Source organism: Protopterus annectens, chromosome 17.part0 (assembly GCF_019279795.1).
Source record: "Protopterus annectens isolate FY-2018-M chromosome 17.part0, PAN1.0, whole genome shotgun sequence".
Lineage (NCBI taxonomy): Eukaryota > Metazoa > Chordata > Ceratodontiformes > Protopteridae > Protopterus > Protopterus annectens.
Genome location: NC_056751.1, coordinates 816,914,845 through 816,927,433, shown reverse-complemented (window position 1 = coordinate 816,927,433; position 12,589 = coordinate 816,914,845). Strand labels below are relative to the sequence as shown.

General features: G+C 37.1%; 1 protein-coding gene and 1 long non-coding RNA gene across 2 annotated transcripts in view; one reads left to right on the top strand and one right to left on the bottom strand.

Moving 5' to 3' along the window:
• LOC122791255 overlaps positions 1–1,282 on the bottom strand; it is a 19,413-nt gene extending 18,131 nt beyond the window's left edge. The window contains exon 1 of the long non-coding RNA XR_006363119.1: positions 1,204–1,282. This is a non-coding gene — a long non-coding RNA (uncharacterized LOC122791255). The remainder of the gene's footprint in view (positions 1–1,203) is intronic.
• Positions 1,283–1,366: 84 nt separating this feature from the next.
• SBF2 (SET binding factor 2) overlaps positions 1,367–12,589 on the top strand; it is a 3,151,758-nt gene continuing 3,140,535 nt past the window's right edge. The window contains exon 1 of the mRNA XM_044058929.1: positions 1,367–1,514. Coding sequence (XP_043914864.1) covers positions 1,460–1,514 — 55 coding nt within the window. The 5' untranslated portion in view covers positions 1,367–1,459. The remainder of the gene's footprint in view (positions 1,515–12,589) is intronic.

The following is a 12,589-nucleotide window of genomic DNA, read 5'->3' as shown; positions in this document are numbered from 1 at the left end:
TAGTAGTCAGCGTTGTCCAGTATATATAAATAGTGTACAAGCATGTGCGGCAGCTACCTAGTTATTTTACTTTTGTACTATAGTACTTGTTTATTCTTTAATACCTATCATGTCTGTCTTTTTGTATTTGTTTTCTCTTGTAAAAGAGCTGACGCTCGAAATTTCGTTTAAGTAGCGCTTGTGTTTCCTAAATGAAATGACAATAAATTTTCTTTGAATCTTTGTTTCACAGAACCAGGTATACATTTCCGTATGAGCACACGTCTGCACGAGTACTGGTCTTCTACTTTAATTTTATAAGGAACAGACAAAAAGTATTAGGCAAAAATAAATCTGGACAGTTAAGAGGTATGCATAGCAACAGAAATACTTTAAGAAAAGGTCCTGTGATTTTGCAGCATCTGGAATTATTTTATCAGTGCCCAAACTTTCCTGAATGAGGACTTTTAAGCGCAATGTGCAACACTCCTTGAGGAGGTTAAATGAGCAATTCCCGTTTAATATAACTTAATGACCCCGACTCAAAATACAAACCTGAAACTGTTATAGGCAGGTATGTAAGTAGGTATCTGACTTTGCCACCAACCACTACTAAATCCAACGTTTCCAATTATCCTGCATCAGTCTTTATATCTAAGTCGCGAATTCTAAAGCAAGTCATCCAAAATTATTTTATCAGATAAATCAATTTGATTGGCAACACCATGTGCACGCCTGCCCGAAATCTCTGGTAGATGCTTTTCCCCCAGTACGGAATGCAGTACTGAGTTAAACTGTCAGCTATCCTCACACTAGACAGGTTCTCCAATAGTAGTAAGGTTTGAAGTGCAATCATCCTACTTTTAAACTTATGTTGCGTGACAAAACGTGACAGAGTTAAACTTTGAAACTAGAAATACAAAACAGTGGAATGAAACATATTTCTGTTTACAATATTTGTGGATCACGAACCAAAGGAGGTATAAATTATGAAAATGTAATTTACAAGTTAAGTGTGCAAAAGCTCTCTCCCTGCAATCTAGTTCAGTGAAAGCTGAAATGCTTAAGGTACCTCATAATGGGTTGAGAGTAAGGTCCAAATATTGAGATCCTAATAGAAATACTTAACCATATGGTATGTTAACCCCTTGCAAATCCTATTGAGGTAAATTGTTTTAATACATTTCCAAAGACAGTGCATACATCACAGTGCTGTAGTATTACCGCAGGACGAGTTTTGCAGTAGCTGGGGACTCTTAAAGATCCAGACCGATGCCTTATCTTCTGCCCTCTTTCACGCAAGGCAAACCGAGGATCGGTTCTGCTTTTCGGTTGTTTGTAAACTCCGCAGCCCACGCCCAGCCAGGGTCAAGTATGGATCGCGCAGCCGCATTGTTGGTAGGGAGAACAAATATGGCTGAACTCTGGCAGAAAGGAAAATGCACAGTTTCCCAATAAGTGCTTTTGCAATTCCTCCGAAATGGCAAGATTGGCGGATTATTTCATCATTGTCGGGTTTGATAACGGGAAGGCAGGTGAGGCTGATGCTAGTGTCAGGCAGGTGCAGTTTGGAAACTGCTTGGTGTCCTTTCTTAGGCCGGTTACAATGTTTTGGAACACTCAGATTCATAGTGGCTACATTGTGTCAATTTCATGACCGGGGGTGCTACTTGTTTTCATGTGTAAATAGCAGCGGCACTTTTGTCTTGCTGAAAGATGCTTGCGGTGCATTGTAGAAGGCGCACTTAAACATTTGCAAGGAATTACAGTAGGAAAGTTTTGGGGAGTCCATCCACTGTCACATCCTGAATGTGTATGAATGACGTACCCGTACAGTATGGACAGTGCATTTCTGAAAAGGAAACCGGCTGTGATGCACCCTTTTAAAGCCTTGTTTATTTTTGCACTTAATAACTATTTAACATTGTTGTGCTTTTTGTTTTGTTTAAAAGTCCTGTTTGTTGAACTTTTTTAAGAGACTGTCACATAATAAAAACTGTAACCGAAGTGCAAAGGCACTGAATGACACTGGACAATTTACTTGCCTCGTATATCATAAGTTTTCTTAACACATTTGTGCGATCACAACCTGGCAGCGGATGAGAATTTCATTAAAAAATCTACTGTATAGTCTGTACTCAAATATAAATGTTTACAAAGGACTTCCGAATGACGAACCAGATAACTTGTTTTGTTAGTGTGTGCTGAGATTGATGATGTAAAACTGTACATATTGATTATATGTCAATTTGTAAGCATCTTGTGGTATGATCAATAACAAATCTTTGCTGGCAGTGCGAATCTTGAAGTGTTTGTTTAAGGGTTTCATTATTCTTTTTTAAGATGTGTATTTATTAAACTTTTTCAACATAAAACAAAAAAAAACAAAAAAAAAAAAAAAAACAACAACAAAAAAAAAAAAAACAAATAAGAACTCGGGGCAACCCAGAATTTAACAATGCATGCTGCGGCTTAATTAACCCATGTGATAGGAATGCTCATACAATGAGAAAATCCTTAGAAGTGGTTTCAGATTCACTTAGTTGAAGCACCTGCATTTTTTCTGAATCGTTTCGTTTTATTATTCTTGTCTGTCTTTCAAAGTACAGTAAAATAAATACAATATAGTGAGATTACTATAAAAATACATTGCTTTACATTGCCGCTTTCATTAATTTTTCGTTAATTCTGCAGTCTTCCTACTAGCAGGCTGCGAACGTAATTGCTTATACATTTGTAGCATTTGCATTTTATTTTGAATCCAAATGTTATATTATTTTCCATGAAATGGCTTGAAAAGAAAAGTGCTAGAGTTTCTGCTGATAAAAGTGTGCTACAGAAGCAGGTAAAATACATCTAGAAAAGCGGTGATTGTAATGCATTCTGTAATCATCAGGTCAGTGAGCTTTGGGATATTAATATCGTGCCTGCAGCATGTCTTGCACCATGTAAGGCATGGTATACTGACTGCTTGAGCAGCACATAGGAACCAAATGTCAACTTTAAACGTGTAAATGATATAATAAGGTACAACTCGGGCAGCACAGCAGATAATGATGTCCAAAGTGATGTTTACCATGTTCTACTTGTAGTTGTCCAGTTTAAATGCTGCTAGTGTAATAATGAGAGCATGCTGCACTGTTATATTTATATTTAGCACCTTATACAGGTGAAGAGGCAGTTAATGTGCAGATGGAGGAGCCAGCAACTGAGGAATTTAGTGTGCATCTCCAACATTACTAGCTACTCAGATGAGGGTGCAGGGAACAGACTGGTTCCAAGCATCTTAGTTGTACCTCAATGTGTTTAATGCCAGTATACAAATATTGATAAAATACTTGGTATAATAGGTGACCGGTATGTGTTTTGAGTGTGTGTGTATATGGGGGTGGGGGTGGGGTACCTTGTGGGGCAGAGCCCTCCCCTAATTCAAAAGCTCTAAATATCCAAAGAACTTTCAAATCATCTAACTCAGAAACTATTAATGACTGTCTTGATATTGCATGTATTTGTACTATCGTTCTAGGTCTATAGATATAAAACATTACTGTAGTATTGGTCAGTCTTAGTGATTTTTCTAGCTGAGTTTAATTTGGTTACCTTTAGCTACAGGAGCATTATGCTGTCTGTTAAAAGAAGTGACGGGTATGTGTCACCTGTCTTTAGGGAGAACTTATTAAGCGTTAAATTACCAGGGTGTCTATATTATTGCACAGGAAATACCTTATGTAATGAAAATTCTTAAATGCGTATTAACATTGCAGATGTTAAGGTTGTGAGCTGGAGTTCCTGAAATACATTCATGTGATTCTGTGTGATACATGTGATTCTGTCAGCCCTCATGTGCCTGCTATGTGACCTTGAGCAAGTTACTTAGCCAGACATTGCTTCTAGGTCACCCCTGAAAAAGGGACTGTGTGTCCAGTGGGCATCCCTGGTTAGCACTATGATATTATAAGGTCATTTTATGTTAAGTCTGCCTACAACTTTTGAAATTAACTGCAAAAATCTAGAGTTGTTTTCAGAAACTAGGATAGTGAATTAATATAATAAATTTTGAAAGTCAGCATTGACAAGAGAAAAATAAAACTGTCGAGCTGTAGTCCTGGTTTTAATTTGGCTGAATGTTGCTACCACTGTATGGTGAGTGTGTGTGCACGTACATGTGTCTCTTTCTTTGTCTCTCTCTCTCTCTCTCGTGCTTTCTTGGATTGCACTAGTGATGTGGTACCCTAACAAAATATTCATAATAGTGCATAATAACTAGCAGGGTGTATTAGCAAAATTCAGATTTGAGAGTTGTATCACGTTGGGGTATGTTTAAATTTATATATTTTCCTAAGTACTTGTTGCGTTGCAATGTTTTACTGCTTAACAGCTGACAGACTGTATTGTGATATTAAGTTTATGAGTAGGCATTTACAGACTTCGGAATTCAGAAAGAAGCAAATAGAAAGATGCTGACCACACTTTTAATATGGAAGAAAGAAAAAAAGATGCTTATTATCTAAACCTGTGTTAAATGTCCCCAACTCAATATCTCACCATATTTATCATTTATTTATTTATTGATTGATTGTCATTTGATTACCAGGAAAGTCCGACTGTCTAGAAGTCCATTTTCAGCTGAGGTCTTGGGAGAAAAAGTCCAAATTATTACAAAACATTTTAAGAACAATAATTTTACAGTCTGCAAAAATAAAACAAAAACATCTGCAGTTTAAATAATTATAAGAAATTAGTGATGATATAAAAACACTGGTTAAGAATGGATACAAGTTATATGACAATCATTTAAAGAAATTGTAGACAGTTTGTAGATAAATTAAAGGTAACGGTCTAATACAAACAGGAATTGCAATATGATGTGAGGGGAAAAAAACAGCCTTGCGGTATATTTAGAGCGAAAGTCAGGGAAGAGAATTTTATGGAAGTAATGAAGAAGGGAGAGTAAGGAGATCTAAGGAATGAAAAGGTACTTTTTCACAATTGGGGATATAGTTTATCCTGCTTTTCAGAACAGAGCCATATTTTAGCTAGGAAGTCTTTCAGAGTAGTTTTGAAAGATGGGAGGGAGGGTACTGACCAGGTAAGGAGATCCAGGCCTTAGCAACCTTCTACATGTACAAATGCCCTTCAGATTTCATAGGTTTGTAGACAGAAAGAGGGTTTGGTTACTGGATCGCAGTGACTGACTGGGAACATAGCTGTATAGAATGTTTTTAGTGCTGGACAGGCAGATGGATGCTGGATAATGTTATAGGTTGTAAGAAGCTGCGTATATGTTAGTTGATGAGGGAGTTCTAATCCATTTAGGCTTTTTATTGCTGTACAGTGGTGGGTTCTGAGAGATATTTGCTGCAAATTTAGCAACTTCGATTTTAAATTTTTGTGAAGCCTGGAAGTTAGGATGGAAGCGCCATGAAGTAGAATGGGGGAGGAGAGAAGTAGTGGCAAGTGTAGTTTTAGTTGTGTAGGGAAGAACATTTTTGGCTCTGTAAAGCATCCCTAATTTTTTTTCTTAAACTTACATTCAAAGTGTATATATAAAACTGCATATTATCCGCTATTGCCTCTACTAACCTGCTATGAGAAGTGGCTTCCAGTGGCTGTGTTATCATGAGGGAGGGACTTTTATGTTTTGTTTTTTTCACGAGAGAGGATTTGGAAAAAGAAGTATTAGTTTGTTCTTTTTTGAGTTGAACATGAGTCGAGAGTCACAAAGCCATACTTCAATGATTGTTCAAGCTTCTTGAGTAATTTGCTGGAGGTATACCATGTTGTCAGATGTATAAATGAGAATGGAATAATTTGTGTATTGTGTAAGGGTGGCCTGTTATGTGGATGTATATGGGTGTTGGTGAAAATGTTAGAGGATGGGACCAAGGATAGAGCCTTGTAGTACACTGGTGTTGGCTGGCAGGTAAGAAGAGAGCATGGAGTGTCATTTATCGACTGATACCTATTGGGCAGGTAGCTTTTAAACCACAAAAAAGTGGGCTGAAAGAGACCTAGTGAGGATATTTGAAGCAGAAGTTTGCTGTGACAAATTGTGTTGAAGTCTTTAGGCAAGTCTAGAAATAAGGAAGAAACTAGTTTGCCGTTGTCTCTTACTTTACTGACAGTATATATAATAAGTTAGAAGGGCAGTGATAGTACTGTGGGAAGGATGGAAGCCAGGTTGTGTGTAGAGGATGTGGAATTCGTCCTGCAGGAGATAGTCATATTTTTCAAGTATTGGCAAAGGGAGATAAGCTTGCTATAAGTCTAAAGTTATTAATGTCTGTTGAATTTCCTCTTTTGTGCTGATGGATAATGTGTGACTTGGACTATAACTGTCAATGTTGCAGGAAAATTTAATTCTCAAGACACCTTGTAATGTATTAACTTTACTTCAGTAAAACACTAATAGGTAATACATACACCAAGTGATAATACAGTACCAGATAGTATGGAAAAATGGTAAGTGCATCTGGGTGAAGGAGCTGGAGAAAGGGAAGGCTTTAACACACTTAATGTGCTTCTTAGTCTGTTTTGTGTGGATTTTGTGGTAAGCCTGCCCAGTCTGCCCAAGTTCCTTTATTAGGTCTGTCTTGTTTTACTTTTAAATAAATGTACAAAATGGAGCGACCAGTGTTGACCAAAACCACTAGTACAAAACACACACTGTCAGCAGTCAGGAAATCTCGAAAAGGTTTTCTTGTGTAGTTGAACACAAATAGCAGCAACCAAAGAATTCAGCAACAAAATCCACTTTAATAGTAAAACTGGAAAACCCCTGGATTGAGTGCTTTCATCCCGACCGGGAATTTCATCAGAATCAACAATCATTTCATTTGAACCTCAGTCTTTGGCTGCTTATCTGCCCTAAAAAACCCCTGGATTGAGTGCTTTCATCCCGACCGGGAATTTCATCAGAATCAACAATCATTTCATTTGAACCTCAGTCTTTGGCTGCTTATCTGCCCTAAGCAAATGGCTCCTTCTCAAAGTGGTTTTCCAGTTTTTACTATTCAAGTGGATTTTATTGCTGAATTCTTTGGTTGCTGCTATTTGTGGTAGACTACACAAGAAAACCTTTTTGAGATTTCCTGACTGCTGACAGTGTGTGTTTTGTATTAGTTGTTTTACTTTTACTTATTTGGTGTGATCAAAAAGCAGGTCTGTGTTTGCTTGTGCCCTAGTAATGTACAATTCTGCCCTTCCTTTTTTTAATCACATAGCTTCACGAATATCTCAGTCTAGTCAGAGTAACGTTATTACATTCAGCTTTGTAATGAATGAAAAGTGTGATGTGTGTCAAAGGTAGCATACTAAAGTATATTGTTCCAGTCTGAATTACATTAGAGAAATCACTAAACATTGCGTCATGCAAATATGTGGTGTTTCGACTTCACTCTATCCTATGCCGTATTTACTGGTTACGGAGAAATAAAAAGAAAAGAAAAACGGAATTCACTAAAAATAACTCGCTTTCTGCTCCTCTGAATCCAGAAAGTCACTTGGTAAATGTTTCTTCATTCCTTACCTTTAATATGGAGTTCTACTTGCCACCTCATTGTCTGAGAAGATGCCTCTTGAGTACAGCAGTACTTAGCGTTGTTCTGGTACTGCATTTCAAGAACTGGAGCGAACATTGAAGTGAATGGCACTGCTTGTGTTAAATCTGCTTACTGAAGTACTTCTGTTAGGATTTGAAAGCTTGTATGGACAAATAATAGCTTTACTCATAAAGGAGAAGTCTCCTAGTTTGTCACTTAGTTGATCAAAATGAGTGGAAATGAATAAAAGAAATGGGGAGTGTTTTATTGTTTGATTTCCTACCTGCGTTACCTGTACTTGAAGGGATAGGCGAGAGCTGTATATTTGCATGTCCTTTTACTCTGAATGGATTAGTTGCAGAGCACAGAATAAGGAAAGTAAAGTTTTATATAAATCTTCTGGAAGGCTAAAGATATGTTTTTGTTGCACTTAGTATTGAATGTAGCAAATAAGGAAACCACTTGTGCTAAAGAGAAAACCGTAGTCGTATAACATATATAATATCTTTCCATTCTACTACATCACACCACACAGTAAACAGAGATACAGATGTCTCGGATGTCAAATGAGTTTGTTCATAAATTGCTCCTTAATGTGAAACACCCTACTTGTATTGGAAGTCCCACTAGTTTTAATATTTGGTTAGAGATGCTGCATTAAGCATGAGATGTACAGTAATGCATGCTGGGAAAAAAGACACCTGTTAGTTGTGAACCTGTGTTTCTGTGTGTACTTGATAAGTTAGACCAGGGTTCAGTTCTTTTTCCATCACTGCATGTTATAGTAAGAATGATAATAACAGTAATTTAGTTATGATCTCACTGATGAAAGACCATATTACCATATGCTAAACTCCTAGGACAAGGAAAAACATTGGCAGAAATGTGTGACGTTGCTTACTAGGGGGCCCATTGTTCAGCTGGTTCATAACATGTAATTCAAATGGTTTTTGTGAATTATGACTAAAATAAACATGAAAAGTGAGTTATGCATTGTGGAATCGTAAAGTAAGCCGTACAGTAGAAAATGCATTCTGATACGATTTTGGAGTATAAATCGGGATCCAAAGTTAAAGTAAAAATCCTATGACATGCCTGATCATGTTTAAGAACTAAAATACAGTGAAAGTGTAAAATCTTCTGACCAAATTATGACTACCATGGCTAAATAAAATGACCTACTCTTCATTTCTGCAGTCTTCAAAATCCACAAGTAATCATATTGCACATCAACTCTGGTGATACTTTATCTTGAGTGTTATGTTCCTATTCTTAAATGAATGTAAAGTTGCAAGCTATTAAGAAAATATAGCCTAATGTATCAGAAGATGGTCTTACAGTTAATAGGAGAAAATGACGTTATATCTGGTCACTAGGGTCTGATGAAATTGTACCAATTTAGTACACCTTCTGTGCTCACCTGCTAGAATTTAGTCAGACCCCAGTGAGCAAATACTTCTGTATTTGACTAGGTAGTTCATATGATTTACCTCTGGGTTCTGATCTGTATTCCAAAACTGCAGGCTGCTATGAAGCGTTGTTCTGTAGTTCTTGGTTTGGTTCTTATGGTCTTCTGTTGCAGGCTGTGTGAGCCCTAAGCAGTTCACTTAACCAGACAATGCACATATTCATGAGCAAATTAGAAAGTTCAGTTTGATGTTAAACTTTTCTTAAAACACGAGTAAATGGTGTGAACAGGTTAGCATTACTTTTCATGTGGAAATTTCATGAGATGTTGAATGTCCTTGATTTTTCAATGGGTTTCAGACTATTCTTACTAAGTTTTGAAAAGCCTGTAATTTATTTATTTTTTCCAGGAGAACTCTTATACCAGAAATTTAACTTTGAACTGGGTAAATGGAATGTTCCAGACTGCCACTGTTAGTGCCAGCAGTAGAATGGTGTAGCATGTGCTGTGGTCTTCCATAAGGGTCCATTTCAGGTTCCTACTCAACTTTTTCTGAAAAAATAGCAGCAATAGCAAAAGAAATGTGGTTGTAAGAATTTGCAGATGACTCTGCTTGGTTGTATGGTAGGCTGGTTAGCATTTTATACATTATTGGAAAAAACTCTTCAGTGACATTAGCAACCTAGTATCAATACTATGAAGTAATGTTTAGTAAATTAAGATGCTTTCAGTTCAGCTTGTGCATCAAAAGACTGTCTTGCAACTGGGTGAAGTAAAATTTGTCAAATATGCTGATACAATTTAATTATAATACACATTATTTCCTAAATATATATCATCCCATGTTACAAATTTACATGCTGTTATGTGCACTTTGCAGTTTAGAATATTTCAAGCAGATGATAGATACTGTAGTCCCAGTTTTCAGTTCTTTATGTAATGGGTTGTTCTAGAACAGAGAACGCTGCTTTGTATTTATTACGTGAAAGAGGAGTACTGGTTCCAAAGAATGTGGCAAAAGTGCACTTGGTAAATAAGTGAAGCAGCAAGCTTTTTTTCAAAGTTGTTGGTTTAGTTTGTCTACCTAATGTGTGTCTTATGGGCTTCTGAAAGGTGATTTACATTTTATACATAGTGCTAGAAATTATTTTGTGTTGTTTAAGCAATTTTACTGAATGGGGCAGTATTCTTTGGAAAAAGATCCAGTAACCAATGAAGCATGGTTAGATTAAAGCTAAACTGAACCACAAAACAATGTCAAAGAATAGACTGTGGAACAAGTTTCTCTCTCTAATAATGGATTTAATCTATTTCAAGGTCGCAGTTTGGGCACAGCTTGTTCTGGCAGTCACTGGGTGCTAGGCATGCAAACATCCAGGACAAAGCAACACCCATTGCAGGATACATGCAAGGACACACCCATTTACACATACACACATGCCACTATGGGCACTTTGGAGGACTGCCAGTTCATTTACAGTGCAACTTAAGGATATCAAAGGAGGATGTGAAAACTGCTCACAGGGGCAGGCCGGATGAGAATTTTAATGTTGAACAAAAGACTGAAATGGCAATGTTAACCACTGCAGTCCTCTGCCATTTTCAGCTGGTTGGTTACCTAAAATATTAATGCCCACTAGGTAGTGTACAAAAAGAAATTTGCTGTTTTTATTCTGTTAGTTAAGTTAGAAACAGTAGTGTGTGTGTGTTAATGGAAATTATATAAAAACATTGTACATCAGTTTATGAATGCAGCTGGGGATAATATTCCCTTGAAATGCACTTAGTTACTTATTGTGTGTAGTGTGAATGAGTAAGCAAAGGGTTTAAACAAACATGCATCTGATGAGTTTTAATGGTATGTTTATATAGCTGTTTTACACATCTCTCTTAATTTTGAAGTTCATTTCGTAATAATTCTTAGTACTCAAATTTTTATTTACAGAAATAATATACTAAGTCTGGAAATTCCAGCAATTTGTCTGCTTTTTTGTTCTGCTAATTGTAGCCTTATTACTGAGGTTTACGAAGATCCAGTCAGCATTTGACTCTGGCATAGCCTTTCCTTTCTTGATGTTTAAGAACCAAGTATAGTTTGATATAAATGGAATTTAGTTCATTTATGTAACTGAACAGCTGCAGGAGTAATCTGCAGGTGTTGTGACATGTGAAGTGGTACCTACCTCAGTGACATGTGAAGTGGGTACCTACCTCAGTGACATGTGAAGCGGTACCTACCTCAGTGACATGTGAAGTGGTACCTACCTCAGTGACATGTGAAGCGGTACCTACCTCAGTGCACCCAGTTTGTAGTGAGATATCAACGTACAGCACTTGTTTGTTACTTGCACAAAAGCATTTAAATGCCAACTTTTAACATTTGTTAGCCTGTGGAAATAAAGGATTTTATAAATAAAATTGCCCTGCAAGTTTTTCTTATCGCCCAGAAATCTGAGAACTGAAGCTGATTTACTAATTTGAACAGTTTCGATGATCCGTGAGTTGATCTATACATTTTCTGAGAAGCCTCTTTACAAAATGCAAATGTTAGTGTTAGTAAAACTGATGAAAATCACTTGTCAGCAGCGAAGTGCTTGTAAAACAAACTCGGATGTTATCTTATGCTTGTGTGAGCACATCAGTGTGCACATACATCAAAATGACCATTGCTGCATGAAGCCATATGTCGCTCATCTGGTCAGGATAAAACAGACATTTGTGGGTTTGGTCCAAGCAGCTTTGTCACACACAAACACATCAGAAATGAGGCTTTGTAACTTAAACTTAAATGAACTTATAAACAGACTGACTACTGCACTCCTACACGTTAACTCTCTGGCTGTTCTCTGAAAATGGCACTACTGCCTGCACATGCTCTGTATTTATATGCACGTGCTACATCTGGAAATGCTTCTTAAAGGTACATACTCTGATCTACATCCTTCCTCTTGAAGTAGATACATACACAAAATGACCGTATTCAATGACATGTAATTTACAGACATGATGTTTTGACATGCAGTGATATATAACAATTATGTCCAAGTTGCTGTGTATTTTACACTAGGTCTTGAAATACAACCTGACCGTGTAAAATAAAAGTCACTATTGGATCTAATAATGGGGACTGTCTTCAAGGAATGTTCAGCTTTAAGGACACCTGGGATGTCATCAGGAATGGAAATGGATACTGTGGCATGTTCTTCAGTATGAACATTTTCTGGGTTTCTCTGAGATCTAGAGTCTGTATCACAGGTACGATGCTGTGATATCATTTCGGATACAGGAAGAAGATGTCTGCAGTTTCTCCTGGACTCTATACCCCAGATTCTGCTATGTAGGACCTTGGCTCGCTACATATACCTCTCATTTGACCAATTCAATCAAAGCCTTTAGCTGTTTGCTTCCTCACTGTCTTTCCACCTTTTAAGGGAGAAATCTGCTCATTTTATCATAGCTGGACTTCTGAGAAGAATGCTTCTTAAAATGTTGGGCTTTGATTGCTCTGTTTTTAGCATTGGGCACCAACAAATTAGAACTAATAGGCAAGGGTTGTTTTGGTTTGCCTAGATAGTCTCTGAGCAGGCGAACCTAGTAGATTGTCACAGGGTATATTTCTGAGATTAAGTAAATTCAAGAAGATATTGGTATTGTCATGCTT